The sequence below is a fragment of the Bos javanicus genome, chromosome 5 (assembly GCF_032452875.1).
Source record: "Bos javanicus breed banteng chromosome 5, ARS-OSU_banteng_1.0, whole genome shotgun sequence".
NCBI classification, from domain to species: Eukaryota; Metazoa; Chordata; class Mammalia; order Artiodactyla; family Bovidae; genus Bos; species Bos javanicus.
Genome location: NC_083872.1, coordinates 23,780,031 through 23,803,588, shown reverse-complemented (window position 1 = coordinate 23,803,588; position 23,558 = coordinate 23,780,031). Strand labels below are relative to the sequence as shown.

At 37.8% G+C, this 23,558-nt stretch overlaps 1 protein-coding gene across 3 annotated transcripts in view; it reads right to left on the bottom strand.

The window, feature by feature from the left end:
- Positions 1 to 3,003: 3,003 nt before the first annotated feature.
- Positions 3,004 to 23,558, bottom strand: part of MRPL42 (mitochondrial ribosomal protein L42) — a 31,588-nt gene continuing 11,033 nt past the window's right edge. For 2 of the 3 annotated variants that reach the window (XM_061415744.1, XM_061415745.1), the window contains exons 6-7: positions 18,575 to 18,738; positions 3,004 to 3,176 (exon numbers count right to left, since the gene is read on the bottom strand). In XM_061415744.1, the coding sequence (XP_061271728.1) occupies positions 3,131 to 3,176; positions 18,575 to 18,738 (210 nt within the window). In that variant the 3' untranslated portion in view covers positions 3,004 to 3,130. Of the gene's footprint in view, positions 3,177 to 10,062; positions 10,218 to 18,574; positions 18,739 to 23,558 lie in introns of those variants that run through there. The other variant, XM_061415746.1, reaches the window with a different exon arrangement.

Genomic DNA, 23,558 nt, shown 5'->3' with positions numbered 1-23,558 from the left:
GCAACTGAACTGAACTGAACAATCCATTCCTTCCTCCAGGGGATCCTCCCCACCCAGGGATTGAACCCAGGTCTTCTGCCTTGCAGGTGGACTCTACTATCTGAGCCACCAGGGAAGCCCCAACAACAATCCACCTCACCAATGGAAGGAAATATGAGAATAAGGACTTGGTAGTAGTATTTTCATGAAGCTAAATTTATTCTATTTAAAGAGTCATCAGACCTTACATATTTTTAAAATTTCTGAAAAGACAAACTAATCTTCCATGAAATGTTAGTGATGGCAGATAATAGGTTACACCTCTGAGGTGTAATGGAGTGGAGGTGAAGGTGGTGATGAACTATGTACTTATTCAGCAACTCATGAAAACCAGAATTCCAGGAACTACAGTGTTAATTACAATGTATGATACTTCCAGTACAGATAAAACTAATTCTCCAAAGCACTCACATGTATATGTGCACTTTGGACATCTCACAACCGGACAATCTGTATTTACTAGATCCTTGCATTTAGAAGAAACTTTAGTTTTTATTCTTACTACTTTCATAACATGGTATATCTCAATCTTTTGGATATAACAACCTGAAACAACCATTTTTGAAGATATGTCACCAAATATGTGGTTAATATTTCAATTATCAAATTCTATTGTCTCACTTTTCCCCCCAAATGAGTAACAGTTTTATTTCCTTTATACTTTTCTAATATTCCTACATTTTATTGAACACTTGAACCTTCACCTTTCTTTATGAAAAGAACTAGATTAAGGAATAGAATGTGAAATCATTTTTCACATCCAATTTTAAAATATCACAAGTATTGCACAAGTTTGAATAAAGTAACTTTCCATCTTCTTAAAAGACTTCCTAAGGAGAAATCAGAGGCAACAATGATGATCATATATAAGCTGGTAGTGATAATCAACAGAATAAACTATTAACATTCTTATAAGAGGAACCAGAGATCAAATAGCGGAGAAATCAGAGATCAAATTGCCAACATCCGTGGGATCATAGAAAAAGCAAGAGTTTCAGAAAAATATCTACTGCTGCTTTATTGACTATGCCAAAGCCTTTGTGTGGATCACAACAAACTGTGGAAAATTCTTCGAGAGAGGGCAATACCAGACCACCTGACCTGCCTCCTGAGAAATCTGTATGCAGGTCAAGAAGCAACAGAGAACCGGACATGGAACAACAGACTGGTTCCAATCGAGAAAGGAGTACGTCAAGGCTGTGCATTGTCACCCTGCTTATTATTGCAGAGTGAGTAAGTGAAGTCGCTCAGTCTTGTCTGACTCTTTGCGACACCATGGACTGTAGCCCACCAGGCTCCTCCATCCATGGGATTCTCCAGGCAAGAATACTGGAGTGGGTTGCTATTTCCTTCTCCAGGGGATCTTCCCAACCCAGGGATCAAACCCAGGTCTCCTGCATTGCAGGCAGACGCTTTAACCTCTGACCCACCAGGGAAGCAGAGTATATGTGCAGAGTACATCATGTGAAATGCTGTGCTGGATGAAGCACAAGCTGGAATCAAGATTACTGGGAGAAATATCAATAACTTCAGACACACAGATGACACCACCCTTTATAAAAGAAGCGGAGAAGAACTAAAGAGCCTCCTAATGAAAGTGAAAGAGGAGAGTGAAAAAGTTGGCTTAAAACTCAACATTCAGAAAACTAAGATCATGGCATCCAGCCCCATCACTTCATAGCAAATAGATGGGGAAATAGTGGCAGACTTTATTTTCTTGGGCTCCAAAATCACTGCAGATGGTGACGAACAGCCATGAAATTAAAAGATGCTTACTCCTTGGAAGAAAAACTTTGAGCAACCTAGATGGCATATTAAAAAGCAGAGTCATTACTTTGCCAACAGCAGTCTGTCTAATCAAAGCTATGGTTTTTCCAGTAGTGACGTATGGATGTGAGAGTTGGACTATAAAGAAAGCTGAGCGCCAAAGAATTGATGCTTTTGAATTGTAGTGTTGGAGAAGACTCCTGAGAGTCCCTTGGACTGCAATGAGAGCCAACCAGTCAATCCTAAAGGAAATCAGTCCTGAATATTCATCGGAAGGACTGATGCTGAAGCTGAAACTCCAATACTTTAACCACGTGATGCAAAGAACTGACTCATTGGAAAAGATCCTGATGCTGGAAAAGATTGAATGCAGGAGGAGAAGCGGAGGACAGACGATGAGATGGTTGGATGGCATCACCGACTTGATGGACGTGAGTTTGAGCAAGATCCAGGAGTTGGTGACAGACAGGGAAGCCTGGCGTGCTGCAGTCTATGGGGTTGCAAAGAGTTGGACACAACTGAGTGACTGAACAGAACTGATTCTTATAATGCCAGTTTAGTAATATTAATGTTCTAATCAGAGTTGCATGTGCTCTGAAGCAAACAGAATTTTTAAGACAGCCAGAAAAAATGTCAAAACGAATAATATATTCTTTCTAGGAAAGTAAAAATTCTTGGATGAAAGAAAACACCTCTTCATAGTGATGCATTGTTAAAAAGCTCTGGAGCCTGACAGTGTGGATCCTGGCTCTGCCACTTGCTAGGTAGGCAGAGTTCAAGTCACTTAGCCTTATCTGTAAAATGGGAAAGATGTTGTTTCTTCAGAGGATTATTTTGAGAATTTAATAATATTGTAAACAAAGGACCTAGCAAATAGTGAAAACTGATTAAAATGTAACTAATTATTCCCTAGAGCCACAAGAAAGGAAACATTATAACATCTTTTTCTGTGCAAACAGCATGAGTTTCTTTGTAAAGCAATTTAAAAATCTTCAGAAGAACCATGCACATTTTTATTAATCATATTTATACTACTAACAGTATTTGGTTGATAAAAGTACTTAATCGTACTAGGCACATAAAAATAAATACTAAACTTAAATAACTTAACAGGAAAATACTATAAAATAGGTTCTTTAAAATTCGAATTGTCAAATTCAGAATTATTTACTATATATAAAGAAATACACATTCTAATATATGAAAAGACATTTTATTATTATTTTACTATATAACATATTAGTGAATACACCCAGTTGTATCTTCTCAAAAGGCAAATGAGATCCAGGGTAACAATCCTCTTTGATTCCTGAAAACATCAATATCATCTGTCTTTTGGAGGATTCAGTTTCCTACGACGTCTATGATACCTTGAAAAGAAGAAAACATTTAAAATAAGATTATTTTAATAAAAGTTAACTGTTCCTAATAGAAATATCAAATTTCTATTAGCTTGGTGTTTATTGGCACTCAAAAAAAAAAAAATCAATGAAACGTAATACATGCACAATACATACCTCAAGTAGATAGTTCTTAATAATAAGCCACATTTCCCTGCTGTGAAAATTGTTTGCTTTTAATTAAGCATTTGGAAAGTCTTTTTTCACATCTTGAGGTAGTTTCAATGTGGTAACCTAGATGACTGTTCCTTAACGTAAATCTAATGATTGTCTCTGAAGTAAAGAAACACCACACTGTGATATGAAGGATACACGCTACTGAAGTTTTATTTAAAAGGAGATGATCAGCTCTAAATGGAAACCTCTTGAGCTGCAAAATCATGTTTTAATAAACAATAAAATATAATTAGTTGTATGTATACAGAAAATGTGCAGTATCACAAAAAATGGAAGAATTATAAATTAAAACAGTGAGAAATCTTTTCCCTTGTTTTTGCAATCACAAATAATTTTTAAATTATAATGCACAATCCAAGCATAGGTATGGTGAACTAAGCAATATCAGACCCAACTGCTTAAAGCATGCATCAGTATAACATTTGAAAACCAGTGTGGCACTATCAAAAATTTTTTTATTAATCATAACTTTTGATCTAATCATTCCTCTCTGGAAATCTATCCTAAAGCAATAAGTAGTTAAAATATTAACTATCTTAATATGAAAATATTAAATATATAATATTAAATATTAAAGGGGGAAGGGATGATACAGGATTCAAATTTATATATACAGTATGATTAAAACCATGTAAAAATAGGAGAACTATTAAAACTTATGTAAAGAAAGAAAGAAAGAAAATGCACTGTTACCAGTGACTAAAGTGTTTTCACCATGCAGAATTCTCTTTTCTTTTTTCAACTGCTCTTTTCAATTCTTTTTTCAATAAAGAACTCTTTCTTTATTGAGTCAAGAATATTTCTGCACAGAGTACATGTGCTTTCAGTGATGAGTTCTCTTCAAAAATTCCTTTAAGGCGAGACTGTAGCAAATTGATCTGAGCTAATTTTTAACTTTTTTGCTAGTGTAGAAATTCAATGTAAAAATATCTATACCAATGAGTGACAAGGCATGTATCTTATGTCCTTCAGTTGTTGTGATTAAGATGATCTCAAGTATTTTTTGCTTATCTTAAAGGTTTCATACAGGCAACTTTCCCATACACTGTTTTTTGATAAACTGCAAAATACAGAAATTAAGTTAAATAAATGAAGTACATCTATATATACTAACATGGAATACTAAGTTGTAGGATAACACATATAACATATTATCACTACCTAAACATGTCTACATATACTTATATTGGCATTGAGAAGATTATGGTTTTCTTAAGGGCTCCAGCTATGTGCCATATAATCAAGGTTTTACTAGCGCAATTGTATTCCTGAAATATGTTCTGTAAAAGCTGTGAGCCACAGATTAGGGGTTTGGGAAATTACAAACTTCCTGAAATTATTTATTAAAATTTTGAACATGTATTTATTTTCCTGGGAAGTGGATTAATAGGTTTCATTGGATTCTCAATGAAATCTGTGGTTCTAAAAATCTAAGCACTGTCCTACACAAGTGTGATTCAGCTTACAATGCTCAAACATTTTCACTACTCAAGATGCTTAAGACCCGAAAACACTTTGAGATCTTGATAGCCCTGAATCTAACAAAGTCAAATTCTAAAATATGCTCAATAAATGTCAAATAGCATTTACAGATTTTTTATCAAGCATGAATGTCAACACTCGGAAGCAAACACCTGAATTTTAAGGTGCCCTTACAGAACTGGACATGGAACAACAAACTGGTTCCAAACAGGAAAAGGAGTACGTCAAGGCTGTATATCGTCACCCTGCTTATTTAACTTACATGCAGAGTACATCATGAGAAACGCTGGGCTGGAGGAAGCACAAGCTGGAATCAAGATTCCCGGGAGAAATATCAATAACCTCAGATATGCAGATGACAACCACCCTTATGGCACAAAGTGAAGAAGAACTAAAGAGCCTCTTGATGAAAGTGAAAGAGGAGAGTGAAAAAGTTGGCTTAAAGCTCAACATTCAGAAAACGAAGATCATGGCATCCGGTCTCATCACTTCATGGCAAATAGATGGGGAAACAGTGGAAACAGTGGCTGACTTTATTTTTCTGGGCTCCAAAATCACTGCAGATGGTGACTGCAGCCATGAAATTAAAAGACGCTTGCTCCTTGGAAGGAAAGTTATGACTAACCTTGATAGCATATTCAAAAGCAGAGACATTACTTTGGGAACAAAGGTCCATCTAGTCAAGGCTATGGTTTTTCCAGTAGTCATGTATGGATGTGAGAGTTGGACTATAAAGAAGGTTGAGTGCCGAAAAATTGATGCTTTTGAACTGTGGTGTTGGAGAAGACTCTTGAGAGTCCCTTGGACTGCAAGGAGATCCAACCAGTCCATGCTAAAGGAGATCAGTCCTGGGTGTTCATTGGAAGGACTGATATTGAAGCTGAAACTCCCAATACTTTGGCCACCTGATGCAAACAGCTAACCCATTTGAAAAGACCCTGATGCTGGGAAAGACTGAGAGCAGGAGGAGAAGGAGACAACAGAGGATGAGATGGTTGGATGGCGTCACCAACTCGATGGACACGGGTTTGGGTGGACTCTGGGAGTTGGTGATGGACAGGGAGGCCTGGCGTGCTACAGTTCATGGGGTCGCAAAGAGTCGGACAAGACTGAGCGACTGAACTGAACTATGACTTATCATCTAAACTGGGATCATTTAAAAAATAAAAACCTGTTCTATTAATAATTAACAAAATAGTTAAACTGAGACAGTCCCTGGCAAGCCAAAATGTATTGTTATCCTTCTTTTTTTTTTTTAATTTTATTTTATTTTTAAACTTTACATAATTGTATTAGTTTTGCCAAATATCAAAATGAATCCGCCACAGGTATACATGTGTTCCCCATCCTGAACCCTCCTCCATCCTCCCTCCCCATACCATCCCTCTGGGTCATCCCAGTGCACTAGCCCCAAGCATCCAGTATCGTGCATCGAACCTGGACTGGCCACTCATTTCTTACATGATATTTTACATGTTTCAATGCCATTCTCCCAAATCTTCCCACCCTCTCCCTCTCCCACAGAGTCCATAAGACTGTTCTATACATCAGTGTCTCTTTTGCTGTCTCGTACACAGGGTTATTGTTACCATCTTTCTAAATTCCATATATATGCGTTAGTATACTGTATTGGTGTTTTTCCTTCTGGCTTACTTCACTCTGTATAATAGGCTCCAGTTTCATCCACCTCATTAGAACTGATTCAAATGTATTCTTTTTAATGGCTGAGTAATACTCCATTGTGTATATGTACCATAGCTTTCTTATCCATTCATCTGCTGATGGACATCTAGGTTGCTTCCATGTCCTGGCTATTAAAAATAGTGCTGCGATGAACATTGGAGTACACATGTCTCTTTCCCTTCTGGTTTCCTCAGTGTGTATGCCCAGCAGTGGGATTGCTGGATCATAAGGCAGTTCTATTTCTAGTTTTTTAAGGAATCTCCACACTGTTCGCCATAGTGGCTGTACTAGTTTTATTGTTATCCTTCTTAAATTACACAATGACTCAGTGATATCAGAAAGATTTGTCAACAGCTCTTAGTCCAGGATAGTACTTCACCCTCTAGTTCACAATGCAGCTGGATGTTCAATGTCTCCTAGTGATGGTGGGAGTTAATTTTTGTTGCCTCCATGGGAAAATATTCAAGTTGCTCTTTAAAGAGGTACTGCTACTCATATATTTATAGCATCATTTTATATTTCAGAAATTTAGAATTATGTTCCATATCCTTCTTACTTTCAATCCAGACTTCTTTCAATCCTTCCATCCTTTTTTTTCAACATAACTTTACATTTGGTGGAGTTATGTTACCTATTTTCTTTTTTAAGAGATATTATGAAAATCAGAATCATTCACTTATTCATTCATTTTTAAATATGTGGAGCATCTACTACATAGCAGGCATCATTTTTAGGCACTAAAGTTTCTGTGGTACACAAAAAAATGACAAAATCCCTACTCTCATGAAGCTTACATTCTAGTGTATTAGACAGAAAAATTAGATAAACAAGTTGGCCAAGGAAGGCTTCAGTGATAAAAACTCCAAAGAAGAGGTGATGGAATCCCAACTGAGCTATTTGAAATCCTAAAAGATGATGCTGTTAAAGTGCTGCATTCAATATGCTAACAAATTTGGAAAACTCAGCAGTGGCCACAGGACTGGAAAAGGTCAGTTTTTCAAATCCCAAAGAAGGGCAATGCCTAAGAATGTTCAAAATACCATACAATTGCACTCATTTCACATGCTAGCAAGGTAACGCTCAAAATCCTTCATGCTAGTCTTCAACAGTATGTGAACTGAGAACTTTCAGATATACAAGGTAGATTTAGAAAAGGCAGAGGAACCAAAGGTCAAACTGTCAACATCCACTGGATCATAGAAAAAGCAAGAGAATTCCAGAAAAACATCTACTTCTGCTTCATTGACTACACTAAAGCTTTTGACTGTGCGGATCACAACAAACTGTGGAAAATTCTTAAAGAGATGGTCCAGACCACCTTATCTGCTTCCTGTGAAACCTATATGCATGTCAAGAAGCAAAGGTAAGAACCAGACATGGAACAATGAACTGGTTCAAAACTGGGAAAGGAGAGTACATCAAGGCTGTATATTGTCACCCTGCTTATTTAACTTATATGCAGAGTACATCATGTGAAATACCAGGCTGGATGAATCACAACCTGGAATGAAGATTGCTGGGAGAAATATCAATAACCTCAGATATGCAGATGACACCACCCTTATGGCAGAAAGTGAAGAAGAACTAAAGAGCCGCTTGATAAGCGTGAAAGAAGAGTGAAGAAGATGGCTTAAAACTCAACATTCAAAAAACGAAGATCATGGCATTCAGTCCCATCACTTCATGGCAAATAGATGGGGAAACAATGGAAACAGTGACAGACTATTTTCTTGGGCTCCAAAATCACTGTGGATAGTGACTGCAACCATAAAATTAAAAGATGCTTGCTCCTTGGAAGAAAAGCTATCACAAACCTAGACAGCATATTAAAGTGCAGAGACATTACTTTGTCAACAAAGGTCTGTATAGTCAAAGTGAAAAAGTGAAAGCGAAGTCGCTCAGTCATGTCCGACTCTTTGCGACCCCATGGACTGCAGCCTGCCAGGTTCCTCTGTCCATGGGATTTTCCAGGCAACAATACTGGAGTGGGCTGCCATTTCCTTCTCCAGGGAATCTTCCCAACCCAGGGATTGAACCTGGGTCTCCCAGATTATAGGCAGATGCTTTTACCATCTGAGCCACCAGGGAAGTCAAAAGTATGGTTTTTCCAATAATCACATATGGATGTAAGAGTTGGACCATAAAGAAGGCTGAGGACTGAAGAACTGATGTTTTTGAACTGTGGTGCTGGGAAGACTCTTGAGAGTCCCTTGGACTGCAAGGAAATCAAACCAATCAATCTTAAAGGAAATCAACCCTGAACTGGAAGGACTGATGGTGAAGCTGAAACTCAAGCTTCAGTACTTTGGCCACCTGATGTGAAGAGCCAACTCACTGGAAAAGACTCTGATGCTAGGAAAGATAGAGAGCAGGAGGAGAAGGGAACAACAGAGAACGAGATGGTTGGACAGCATCACCAGCTCAATGGACATGAGTTTGAGCAAGCTCCGAGAGACGGTGAAGGACAGGGAAGCCTGATATGCTGCAGTCCACGGGGTTGCAAAGAGTCAGACACAACTGAGCGACTGAACAACAACAAAAATAACGGGTCTGAGGTGGAAGGAAGGGCATGTTGAAGGAACAGCAAAGAGGTCATGAGGTTGCAACAGCCTGAAGATGGAAGAGAACAATTGGAAATGAGAGTAGAAAGGTGATAAGAGGATCGGATCACGTAAATTCTTGTAGATAATAGGTAAGGCCTATAGTTTTCCGTGAGTGAGATGGAAAGCTGCTGGAGGTTTTTCAACAGAAAATTTATAATAACTAACAGAATTCTGGCTGTGTGCTCAGAACAGACTGCAGGAAAGCAAAGGCTGAAGTAGGGAGACCAGTTAGAAAGTTCCTTCTATGAACCAGGCTAAAGATGGTGGCACACATGGGATGATGACAGAGGGAATGGTGATAAACGGTCAAATTGATACATTTTGGAGATAGAGGCAACAGGATCTGCTAACAGACCAGATGTTGGGGGTGAGACAAATAGAAAAGTTAAGAATGGCACCAAGGTTTCTGGCCCAAGCAGCTAGAAGAATGGAACTGGCATTAACTGAGACAGGGAAACTTGCAGGAGAAGCTGGTTTGTGAGAGACCATGAGAAGCTCGGTTAAAGACACATTAAGTTAAGGATATCCATTAGACAAGTCAAGTAGGCCCCTGGAAATACAGGTCTGGAGGTCAATGGACAGGAAGAGATAGATCTGGGAGCCAATGTAGATGGTATTTAAACCCAGAAGACTGGATGAGATCACTGTCTTAGGGAATGGACAGAAAAGATGAGAGAACCAAGGACTGATCCTTGGGGAACTCCAAAATTTAGACATAAGGGAAATGAAAAGGAATCAGCAAGAGAAACCAAGATATTAATAGTATATGAACTCTGAATATGTAAAAAAGAGTTTCAGCAAACTTATTAAGGTTGAATTAATGAGAAAAATAACAGAAAACTCAAACAGAACCACTAGGAACTCTGCAATATTGCTAAAATGATGTGTTCTGCAAAGAACCATAATGAAAGGAATGCTCCACTGACTTTATTTTTTTCACGCCAACTGAGGAAGACTAAAGACAGGAAGAAGAGCTTGGACACAGATGCTGGCAACTTAGGGCACTGATACGTTCTGCTTCTTGAGTACTGGCGACATTAAAGGCCAACAGGAGACACCTCAGGGGCTGCAGAGAAGAGCAAAATGACTCACAATCAGGTCCTCAACACCTGTATACAGAGGAGCTATCTAATGCAAATTATAGGGAGTACAAAGAAATTGATTTGTAGAAGAAGTACCTTTCACAGAATATATTCAAAGTCCCATTACATCAGGTAAATTATAATGTAGTGATTTAGCTAGGGTAATTAATTTGTTTTCATCACCTATAATACCATAAAATAGGAAGTAGCAGGAGCCTCATGGTTACATACGCTATATTTTTTAAAAATCAATCTTTGCACAACTGCATATAAAAATAGGCAAAAGGCAGAGGGGAGGGAACCAAAACTTCAATTTAATCCCAAACCCTCAGCCCGAATTTCCTCATTGCTCATTCTCACCCTGAAAATTCAAACAGCTCTATACCCAGTCTCAGTATAAAGCCCAAATCTAAGAGGACTCTTTGAATTGCCATCCTAAAGTAAATAAGATCATCGGGATTAGGAAACAATAATATCCAGTTCATAAATTTAGTGGTAACAATTCTAACAGTGGATCTCCATATATGAGATAACCTAACCCCCAGTGTTTATAATCTACTGGACTATTTCAGCATCAATTCTGTACAGTCATACTACCTATGCTTCCAGTCCACCCCACTGTGGGTGAGGTCAATAATTAAATGCAGGTAGGTTCAGGATTCGGAGAAGGCAATGGCACCCCACTCCAGTACTCTTGCCTGGAAAATTCCATGGATGGAGGAGCCTGGTGGGCTACAGTCCATGGGGTCGCGAAGAGTCGGACATGACTGAGCGACTTCACTTTCACTTTTCACTTTCATGCATTGGAGAAGGAAATGGCAACCCACTCCAGTGTTCTTGCCTGGAGAATCCCAGGGACGGGGGAGCCTGGTGGGCTGCCGTCTATGGGGTCGCACAGAGTCGGACACGACTGAATCGACTTAGCAGCAGCAGCAGGTTCAGGATTGAATGAGGGAGCCAACACCCTGGGATCATAAAGCCTTTGCTGACCTTTATTCAGAATCTGATAATAAAGAACATCTTAATGCACAGGTGACCTACCTAGATAAAATGGAAATTAAACAAATCCTCATGACTTAACAGCTCAACTCTGAAAATAAAACTTCCAAGAATCACAGGGAAATTTACCAATGCACCAACCCAAAGACGACCATAAAATACAGCTTCAAAGAAAAACAACACCTTCAAGAAACTGGAAGGATAATTAGGTAAGATAATATCCCATCAGACAGTGACTTAGTACATAGACATCATAGTAAAGATACTGTATTAGAGGTCTTCCAGGAAATTACAAAACAGAAGTTACATTCCTGATGAAGACAGAATGACAGCAAAAGATGAAACCAAAAAATTACCCACAAATATAACGTTAATGGGTATCTAATAAGTTATAGTTAAAATAATTTAGAGGTGGTAGCTATTCAAAGTGACTATAATCAAATTTCATGAAAAAAGTAGGCTAAGGGCAAATGGCAGAAGAAGAGTGCAAGTACTGAAAATCAAAAGCAAAAGCACGTAAGATGGCTTGATACTAAAGTCAGAAGTGAGACTGGATAAAAAAAACCAAATACAACTATATTTCCTTTTAAAACCCCACTTTTGGAGACTTCTGTGGTGGTCCAGCGGTTAAGTTCATACTTTTGATTCACCAGTTCAATCCCTGATCAGGGTTATATGCTGCACTTGGCATAAACAAACAAAAAAAAACCCTTCAAACTTTATAAAAAATTTTGCACAGCAAATAGAACTATAAACAAAATGAATGAACAACCCACAGAATGGGAGAAAATATTTGCAAGCAATGCAACTAACAAAGGATTCATCTCCAAAATATACAGACAGTTCATGCTGCTCAATATCAAAAGAATAAAGAACCCAATCAGTAAATGGGCAGGGACTCCTGTGGTGGTCCATTGGGTTAAAACTCCATGCTCCCAATATAAGGGGCAAGATTCCATTCCTGGTTGGGGAACTAAGACCTGGCATGCCTCATGGTGCAGCCAAAAAAAGAAGATAAAAAAGGGGGGCAGAAGATCTAAACAGACATTTCTCCAAAGACAGACAGATGGCCAAAAAGCACATGAAAAGATGCTCAACACTACTAATTATTAGAGAAATGCAAATCAAAACTATAAGGGGGACTTACCCAATGGTCCAGTGGCTAAGAATCCACCTTCGAATACAAGGGACATGGGTTTGATCCCTGGTCAGGGAGAGGATCAACTAAGCCTATGCTCCACAATAAGAGAAGCCTACGCAGTTCAGCAAAAGAAAGCCTTCAAACCACAACAAAAAGCCCACATGCCACAACAAAGACCCAGTGTAGTCAAAATATTAAAAAATAAATTAATTAAAAACAAACAAAAAACTACAATGAGGCATTACTGTAGTTTACCCCAGTCAGAATGGCCATTACCAAAAAGTTTGCAAACAATAAATGCTGGAGAGGGTATGAAGAAAAGGAAACTCGCCTATACTGTTGGTGGGAAGGTAAATTGGTACGACCATTATGGAGAACAGTATAAATATTCCTTTAAGAACTAAGGACAAAACTACCATATGATCCAGCAATCCTACTCCTGAGTATATATTCAGGGAAAACCGTAATTCAAAAAGATGCATGCATCCCAGTGTTCACTGCAGTATATTTATAATAGCCAAAACACATAAGCAAACTCAATGTCCATCAACAGAGGAATAGATAAACAAGATGTGGTACATATATATAATACAATGAGATTTTACTCAGCAATAAAAAAGAATGAAATAATGCCATTTGCAGCAACATGAATGGACCAAGAGATTACCATGCTAAGTGAAGTAAGTCAGAGAAAGATAAGTGTCATATGGTGTCACTTACATGTGGAATCCAACAACAATAACAAAAAAATGATACAAATGAATTAATTTACAAAACAAACAGACTCACAGATCCTGAGATCAAACTTAGGGTTACCAAAGGAGAAAGGTGGAGGGAAATGATAAATTAGAAGACTGAGATTAACACATACACACTACTATATATAAAATAGATAATTAACAAGGACCTACTGTAGAGCACAGGAAACTCTACTCAATATTCTGAATAACCTATACAGGAAAAGAACCTGAAAAAGAATGAAGATACACACACACACACTCACACTAATTCACTCTGCTGTACACCTGAAACTAACACTGTAAGTCAATTATACTCCAATAAAAATTTTTAAAACTTAAATAGGACTTCCCTTGTGATGCAGTGGATAAGAATCCTTCTGCTAATGCAGGGGCCACAGGTTTGATCCCTGATCCAGGAAGATCCCACATACCACGGAGCAACTAAGCCCATGCTTACAATGCTGAGCCTGTGCTCTGGAGTCCAGGAGCTGCAACTGCTGAGCCCCCGTGCCACAACCACCGAAGTTCAAATGCTTTAGAGCCCGTGCTCTGCAACAAGAGAAACTAACGCAATAAGAAGCCTGTGCACCACGACAAGAGAGTCACCTCCACTTGCCACAACTAGAGAGAAGCCCAGGCAGTGTTGAAGACCCAGCACAGCCCAAATTAATTAAAAAAATAAAACGGCCAAAATACTGGAAAGAACCCAAAATGTCCAACTGGTTAACAGATAAACTGTGGTCTATCCATACAAGGAAATATTATTCAGAAATAAAAAAGGACAAACTATTGGTATATACAACAATATGGATGAATCTCAAAAGCACTGTACTTAGTGAAATAAGTCAGACACGAAAGGTTATGTACTGTATAATCCCATTTGTATGAAATTCTAGAAAGTAATAAAAAGCAGACAAGTAATTGCCAAGGGTGAGGATTATAGGGAGGGATCAGAATGCGAAAAGGCATAGGAGAACTTCCTGGAGTTATGAACACAGTCTATATTATGATCGTGGTAGTGATTATCAAACAAAGCAGGACCTTAAGGCCCTTGACCGCCCTCCCGCATATCCTCAGCTTGCTTTCTGTCTGTGGAAAAACATTAGCCAATGAATAAGTTTAATCAGAGAAGTGAGAAAATGTAGAAACAAAGGAAAACAGTCCAACAAGACTAAATAACAACAGTTGTCATAATAACAATAGAATAACAATAATGATATGCTGAATATTATACTCAGCATGTACAGCATGTAATAACTACGCAAGACAGCTGTATAACTGTTATCCAAAGTGGGTGTTCAAGGAAATAGAACTGCCTTATGATCCAGCAACCCCACTGCTGGGCATACACACTGAGGAAACCAGAAGGGAAAGAGACACGTGTACCCCAATGTTCATCGCAGCACTGTTTATAATAGCCAAGACATGGAAGCAACCTAGATGTCCATCAGCAGATGAATGGATAAAGAAAGCTGTGGTACATATACACAATGGAGTATTACTCAGCCATTAAAAAGAATACATTTGAATCAGTTCTAACGAGGTGGATGAAACTGGAGCCTATTATACAGAGTGAAGTAAGCCAGAAGGAAAAACATAAATACAGTATTCTAACGCATATATATGGAATTTAGAAAGATGGTAACAATAACCCGGTGTACGAGACAGCAAAAGAGACACTGATGTATAGAACAGTCTTATGGACTCTGTGGGAGAGGGAGAGGGTGGGAAGATTTGGGAGAATGGCAATGAAACATGTAAAATATCATGTAGGAAACGAGTTGCCAGTCCAGGTTCGATGCATGATGCTGGATGCTTGGGGCTGGTGCACTGGGACGGCCCAGAGGGATGGTATGGGGAGGGAGGAGGGAGGAGGGTTCGGGATGGGGAACACATGTATACCTGTGGCGGATTCATTTTGATATTTGGCAAAACTAATACAATTATGTAAAGTTTAAAATAAAATTGGAAGAAAAAAAAAATATAAAAAAAAAAAAAAGAGGAGCCAAAAAAAAAAAAAACAAAGTGGGTGTTCAGCTACTCGCATCTCAAAAGCTGGTAAGTAGACAAGGCTGGTGGAAAGGAAAGTTTGCTTTATTTTGGAGATTGGCTCCCAGGGTGAGTAGGTACTGCTGTCTGTTCAAAGGCTGACTCCCCCGACTGACAGTTGGTGGGCAAGAGCTCTTATAGACAGAGGGAGGGGGCTCCATGCAGAAAACAGTACAGTCAGCTCTGACAGTTATCTTGAAATTGGTCACTGGTGCTCTGATCAGCATCATCTTGATTGTTTTAAGTATGACCCTATGTGAGCCTTTACAACCCTGGGGATTGTAGCCCATCAGGCTGCTCTGTCCAGGGGATTCTCCAGACAAGAATATTGGAGTGGATTGCCATTCACTTCTCCAGGGGATCTTCCCCACCCAGAAACCCAACTCTTGTCTCAACATCTCCTACAAGCAGGTGGGTTCTTTACCACTAGCAGTATATATTTGTTACAATGTATATACATTTACATACTTGAACTAGTGAATATTTCACTTAAAACATTTGTCAAAAATCACAAAGTTGTAAACTTAAAACTGGTAAACTTGAAGTATGCAAACTAAACCTCAAAAGAGCCTATTTAAGAAAAGATGCTTCAGGGAGCTCTCTCGGGGCCTAGTCGTCAGATTTGGTGCTTTCACTGCCCTGGCCTGGGTTCAGTCCCTGGTTAGGGAACTGAGATCCTACCAGCTGCATGGCACAGTCAAAAAAAAAGAAAGATGCTTCAAAAAGAGTAAGAGAAAAACTGTGAGTGGGAGACAATGAGACAGTATTAATTATCACTACCACTGTACATATACTGTATGCCAGGTGTTTGATTATATTTTATATCAAAACCACCAAGCAAATTAAGCATTATTATTTCTATTTTCTTCAATAGATAACAAGATTGAATAACTAGCTAGTAAGTAGCAGAGATAAGATGATTTAAGTCAGTCTAGCCTCTTTAACACAGTTATACTCTCAGAAAAGGTTCTACTTTATTGGAGTTCAAAAAGCACAGAACTGAGTATAATATGAGGTTGGGTTATTCATATAGGGAGAGTTTAACAGTGTTCATCTACGGGGAAGACAGCATTTGTAGGTATAAAGAAGATTTTTATTTTATACTTTAAATGCTTCTGAATTGTTTTAAAATATTTTAAAAACAAGTATTTTATACCTTTCAATAACTTATTTAAAAAGATGTTATATAGCCCCAAGTAGTAAACTCATAATGGGTCCCTTTCTTTTAACTGTTATAACTTTAAAACTGTGGAATATTTAGTAAAATATCCTTGTATATCCCTTCTGATATTTAAGAAATGTTCTCTACAATCTAGAAACCAACACTTGAAAATGGCTCCCATTAAACCAAACTATCTATATATATACATACCAAATAAATATTTGTTAAGTATCAGTAATCACACATTAAAATTGTGAAAGATGATGCATCACAATGGCAATGCCTACAGGTAAAACTTTTCTCTGTACACATAAGCTAGCATCTGGAGTTTTTATGTTGAACTCTTTATTAGGAGAGATACTGGGATAATCAACTGCATCTAATTAAAGTCTGCTTAGAACTGAAAATGCCTAGTAATCCTGAAGGGAGAAGACATACCAGGAGATTAAATTAATTAGCAGTCAAAGCTAATTAGCAGTAATTAAGATCAAACACAGGTGGGGTACTAGACAGAAAAGTCTGAAGATTACACATTTGGTTTTAAGACTCCCTAATGGTCTTCTTGCCTTCGGTCTTTCCTCTTCAAATTACAAACCAACACAGAACTTTTATAACTTCAGCAATTTGGTTATGAACAAAAGATCACAAGAAAACTGCAGCAATATGAAACATGCAGGAAACAAGTACTGAAAGCCATTATAAAAAAAATTTTAAGGTGGGGCTTGAACTAAAATATCTCGATGATGGGAAAGAAATAAATGATCAACATGAGCAATGGTATGAATCATAGAAAGAAATCTTAGAATACAGCAGTGACTGAGATATGGAGCTATATAAATGGTTTGCTAACCTGTTTTCCTATAATTTACAAAGAGGGAAAAACATAGACTGCATGTATAAACTAAGTGGGTACTGAATAAGAAAGAAAAATCAAGGAAGGGTACATAAAATAGGTGAAGGAATTGAAAGACACTATGGTAGCCAAGAGATAAATGGATAAAGAAGATGTAATATATTTATTTGCTACACACAGCAACTTGTGGGATCTCAGTTCCCAATCAGGGACTGAATCCATGTCCTCGGCAGTGAAAGCACAGAGTCCTAACCACTGGACAACCAGGAAATTTCCAGTATTAGGTTTAGTTAAATAGGTCAGACAGAGAAAGACAAATGCTCTATGTTATCACCTATATGTGGAATCTAAAAAATAAAACAAATGTATATAACAAAATGGGCTTCCCAGGTGGCACTAGTGGTAAAGAATCCGGCTGCCCATGCAGGAGACATAAGAGATGCAGGTTTGATCCCTGGGTCAGGAAGATTCCCTGGAGGAGGGCATGGCAACCCACTCCAATATTCTTGCCTGGAGAGTCCCCTGGAGGACACAGGAGCCTGGCGGGCTACAGTCCATGGGGTTGCAAAGAGTTGGTCACGACTGAAGTGACTCAGCATGCACACATATATAACAAAACAGAAACCAACTCAGAGAACAAACTAGTGGTAATCAGTGGGGAGAAGGGAGAGATGCAAGGTAGGAGTGCGAGATTAAGAAACACAAATTACTATGTATAAAATAAACAAGCAACATGGATATATTGCACAGCACAGGAAAATATACCCATTATTTTGTATTAATTTTAAATGGGGTAAAACCTATAAAAATACTGAATCACTAGTTTGAGGTACACCGCAAACTAATATAACATTGTAAGCCAATTATGCTTCAATAAATTAAAAACAAATATTGTTTTAACTTAAAATAGACACTACAGTGGCAAAAAAAAAAAATCATAGATTTTTTTCCCCTGGAAACTGATGCACAAATATCATTTTATTACAGAAAGATTATTAAGGGAGAGAAAGGCTTTTTTTAAGTGGAAAAGAAGAGCTGTGCTTTGTTATAACGAATTTAAAACTTTGCACAGATATCTAGTTAGAAATATTCTAAGGACAATGAATAAAAACAATACTTTAAATGACTATATCACAAAATAGAAAAAATTTTAAGAACCCTTGCAAGATTCCCTGAAAGCTTTGATTAAACCCTCCCACTAAAATAAGGGAAGAAAAGAAGTATACTTTCATTTTAGCTATACTTTATGTAGATTTAAAAGCACAGTTCAGTAGGTGAACATACTGGGTGTTAACTCCTTCAGGCAAAGTACAACCTCAGAAGGCTGTTAACAGAAACAAAGCTGTGTTATTTCTTTAGTGTTCAGTGAGAGATGAAGAAGAAAAGAAAACACTTACTGTCCACGAGGATACCAACGGTGCTTGGTAGTAAAGAACATTTTACTGAGTTGTTCTATCATGGGTCCTTGCTCTAAGTGTTCACTTTTTTCTTCTAATCTGGTTTTCAGTACTAGATCATGTGTTTCTTCATTGTTATGCACTGGATCTGGCCGAGGGATAGGCTACAAAATAAACAGCAGTGAACATCAACGTGTAGGAATGTTAGCCAGCATCTGATTGAGTTGACGGTAAAATAATTACCACCACAGTATCTCAAGGTGGGTAGGTAAGTCACCAGAATGGTTTCACTGAGTCGCACTGTCAGTTAGCATATCAGAATGTACTGTCCAGTGGTTATTTTTGGCTGCACCAGTCATGGAATGTGGGATCTTAGTTCTCCAACTAGGGATTGAAGCTATGCCCTCTGCAGTGGAAGTACAAAGCCCTAACCACTGGACCATCAGGGAAGTCCCCAGAAATATTTTTCTTCTCATATCAAGTTCTGGGTTTCCTTTCCAATAATAAAGTTATTACTTAAATTTATCTTCCCCCAATAATAAAGTACTTATTACTTTACTCTATATTTCTCAAAACTATAAATCGTGCCCATTTTACTTTTTAACTTAAAAGTTTACAGTCTCAGGATTTCCCTAATGGTCCAGTGGTTAAAATTTGATGCTTCCACTGCAGGGGGCTCGAGTTTGATCCCTGGTCAGGGAGCTGAGATCCCACATATCACATGGCTCATGCAAAAAAAAAAAAAAATTACAGTGTCTACAGTCTCTAACATTAAAGTGAGATACAATGAAAAACCTTCATTTGAAAATGACATTTTTATATCCAAAAGGAAAATTTTTCAGTATTTTCATTTTAGGTGACTGCACTGGAATTAAACGATGCTTTATGATAATTTGAGTAGTTTCTTTCCCCAAAGACGTTAATTACTAAAAAAAAAAATCTCATTTCTTCCCAACACTAGTAAGACAGCATATGCCCATCAGCAACAGTGGCTGACTAAAGTTCTTAAAAATCAGTGCCTTGGAAAGTCAGCTTACCTATATTTTAAATATTAAGAGATATGACATGTAACACAAGATTGTAACATTATATTAGTTTTACAAAAAATATAACATATATAAAATAACATATATGTATGTTACATATATATCATATATAAGACATATATATATTTATACATAACATATACAAAAGACGCTTGCTTCTTGGAAGAAAAGCCATGACCAACCTAGACAGTATACTGAAAAGCAGAGACATTACTTTGCTGACAAAGGTCCATCTAGTCAAAGCTATGGTTTTTCCAGCAGTCATGTACGGATGTGAGAGATGGACTATAAAGAAAGCCGAGCACCAAAGAATTGATGCTTTTGAACTGTGGTGTTGGAGAAGACTCCTTAGAGTCCCTTGGACTGCAAGGAGATCTAACCAGTCCATCCTAAAGGAGATCAGTCCTTAATATTCACTGGAAGGACTGATGCTGAAGCTGAAACTCCAATACTTTGGCCACCTGATGCGAAGAACTGACCCATTTGAAAATACCCTGATATTGGGAAAGATTGAAGGCAAGAGGAGAAGGGGATGACAGAGGATGAGATGGTTGGATGGCATCACCGACTCAATGGACATGAGTTTGAGCAAGCTCAGGAGTTGGTGATGGACAAGGAAGCCTGGTGTGCTGCAGTCCATGGGGTCACAAAGAGTCAGACACAACTAAGAGAATGAACTGAAAACATATATAAGCTTTACAAACACCTTATATATGTATTACAACACAATGAAACCTTGAATTTACAAATGAAACAATTCAAACACAGACGTCTTCTTATATTCATACACTATTAATGACAACTACTACATTCTACCACTGTATTAAATGTTAGAGCATATATTCATATTTATTTAGCTTATGTACATGAAAAAAATAAAGCCATTTTAAAAGGCAATCTGTAAGTACATGATGGTGGTGCAACTGACTAAATACTTCAGAAATGCAAAGTAACAAAGACATTAGTGAAACATAAAACAGGAGCCAAGTTAGAGCCTTGTCATAGAGTGCAGAATGAGTTCTAGAAGGAATAAAAAACATTACAAGTAGAGCAAAGTAGGTAAAAACACAATAAACAGGCAATCTTAAAAAAGGGACCCTGAGAAATAAAGATTATAAAAAGCTTTCACAGTTTCAGTTTTCGTGGTTCAGTGGTAAAGGATCTGTCTAAAATGCGGGAGATGCAGGTTCGATCCCTGGGTCAAGAAAATCCTCTGGAGAAGGAAATGACAACCCACTCCAGTATTCCTGCCTGGGAAATCCCATGGACAGAGGAGCATGGCAATCCATAGTTCATGGGGTTGCAAACTGTCAGACATCACTTAACCACTGAGCACTAAGTACAACAATTTGACATAAGTAGAAATAAGGAACCACAGTGTGGGAGGGAATAAGGAGAAAGTATAATGAAGAGGTTAAGAATTTGGGCTTTGGTCAATAACTACTAACTCTGTGACCTTGGAAAAGTTATTTAAGCTCTTAATTTCCTTTCTGTAAAATCTGAGGAGTAATTACCTACTTAATATAGGTTTGATGTGAGAGTTGGGACCATAAAGAAGTCTAAGAGCTGAAGAATTGATGCTTTCAAACTGTGGTGCTAGAGAAGACTCCTGAGAGTCCCTTGGACTGCAAGGAAATCAAACCAATCAATCTTAAAGGAAATCAACCCTGAATATTCATCGGAAGGACTGATGCTGAAGCTGAAGCTCCAATACTTTGACCACCTGACTCGAAGAACTGACTCACTGGAAAAGACCCTGATGCTGGGAAAGATTGAAGGCAAAAGGAGAAGGGAGCGGCAAAGGATGAGATGGTTAGACACCATTACTGACTCAATGGACATGAAACTAAGCAAACCCCAGGAGATAGTGAAGGACAGGGAAGGAAGCCTGGCATGCTGCAGTTCACGGGGTTGCAAAGAGTCAGACATGACTGAGTGACTGAACAAGCTACTAATGTTTCTTTTAAGGCCTCAAACAGGAAAAAAGTATTAATTTATTATTATTTTTTAAAGAAGTGTCCCTTAAACATTTAAAGTAATTTTATAAGGTCATCTCTTACATATAGAGTGAAATATTAATATATGTCTTTGTAAGTTACTATCAGACTCTGAAGGATACCAGCAAACACTAGATTAGAGCCTATAGTTTTCTCTCCTTTAAGTTATTGTGTTGTTATTGTTTTTAGTCGCTAGTCATTCCTGACTTGTTGTAACCCCATGGACTCTAGCCTGCCAGGCTCCTCAGTCCATAGAATTCCCCAGGCAATACTGGAATGAATTACCATTTCCTTCTTCAGAGAGATCTTCCCAACCTAGGGATAAAGCTGAGTCTCCTGCTTAGCAGGTGGATTCTTTACCACTGAGCCATCTGAGAAGCCCCTTAGGTTACTATACTTGTTACTAAAGATCAAATGTTTTAAATATTATCCGCTATTTTCAAGTTAATAAATGTTCATTGTCTCCCTTCCTATTCCCAAACAGGCTCAATTCTAATATATCACAAATTCTCTCTGCTTTGTATAATTAAAAACATTTTCTTTCCCAGGCACACAGAAAAAAGACATTAGAATTAATGGCTTCCTCGAAGTCTAAACCAAAAGCCTCTACAGACTTAGAACTGACTTTTAGGTTGCACTTGATCTCCCTGATCAAATTTCAAAGAAAGGGTACATGAATATTTCAGTAAAAAGGAAAAACTAAAACTGTATGTCAACTTTAAAAAAACATTTAGAACTGTCATCTTGAATTTTCCTTGTTTTTCTTAAGAATTTTTAAAATTTGACTTTTCAAATTTTCCACTAAATCAACCACTAAAAAGAATTGCCTAATACTTACATTTTTACTTTATTTTTCCAAATTATTATTTTTTTGTCCCTGGTTTAAAATCTTTATTTTCCTAAACTAGAAATCATAAATTCTAGAAAAACATTTTTAGTTTTAATAAGACTTATACCTGGGCGAAACAGAAAGAAAGATCTTTTTACCTGGATATTTGGAATATAATCAACATCTAGATGCAAATGCAAGTTACCAGAAAACCAATCATATAAATCATTTTAATTTTCTTAAAGTCAGTGTCAGTAGGTTATTTCTACATATGAACAGGATCTTTGTATGCAATATGCTTTCTAGGGCCTAGAGAATTAAAGGGTCCACTAGAGTTGCAGCTGGGCTTCCCTGGTAGCTCAGATGGTAAAGAATCCGCCTGCAATGCAGGAGACCCCAATTGATTTCTGCGTTGGGAAGAGCCCCTGGAGAAAGGGCATGGCAACCCACTTCAGTATTCTTGCCTGGAGAATCCCCATGGACAGAGAGGAGCCTAGCAGGCTACAGTTAGTCCTTGGGGTCACAAAGAGTTGGACACAACTGAGCAACTAAGCACAGAACAGAACAGAGTTGCAGCTACTTCCTTGAAAAAAGAAAATCCAATCTAAATGATAAGTCATGTTTAAATACAGTTATTTAATGCTATATACTTTGTGAAATCTGTAAATCTAGATTCAAAAAGAACATATTTTAACAATGTATTTTCAAGAATGTTTCCTATTGTAAATAAAGTCCAATCTGTAATTACTTGAGAAACAAAAAATTTCCAAGCTTCTACAAATTTGTATCTCTTAGCTTTAAAACAGAAAATCATGGAGAGGACCCAATTTATTTAGTTGATCAACAAATATTTATTGTGCACCAACCAAGTACAAAGGTTTTCCAGGTGCTGATGATATAGCAAAAAGTAGAACAAAACAGACAAGGCCCTGTCCTCATGGAGCTTACATTTTAATGAAGGGAGACACACAGAATAGCAGGAAAACATCCATTGTGCCAGAAATGATAAATGCTATTGAGAAAAGCAAAGCAAAGAAGGACAACAGGGACTCCAGGGGCAGGGTACTACTTTAAATGCAGTGGCCAAGGAAGGTCTCTCTAGGTAACAAATA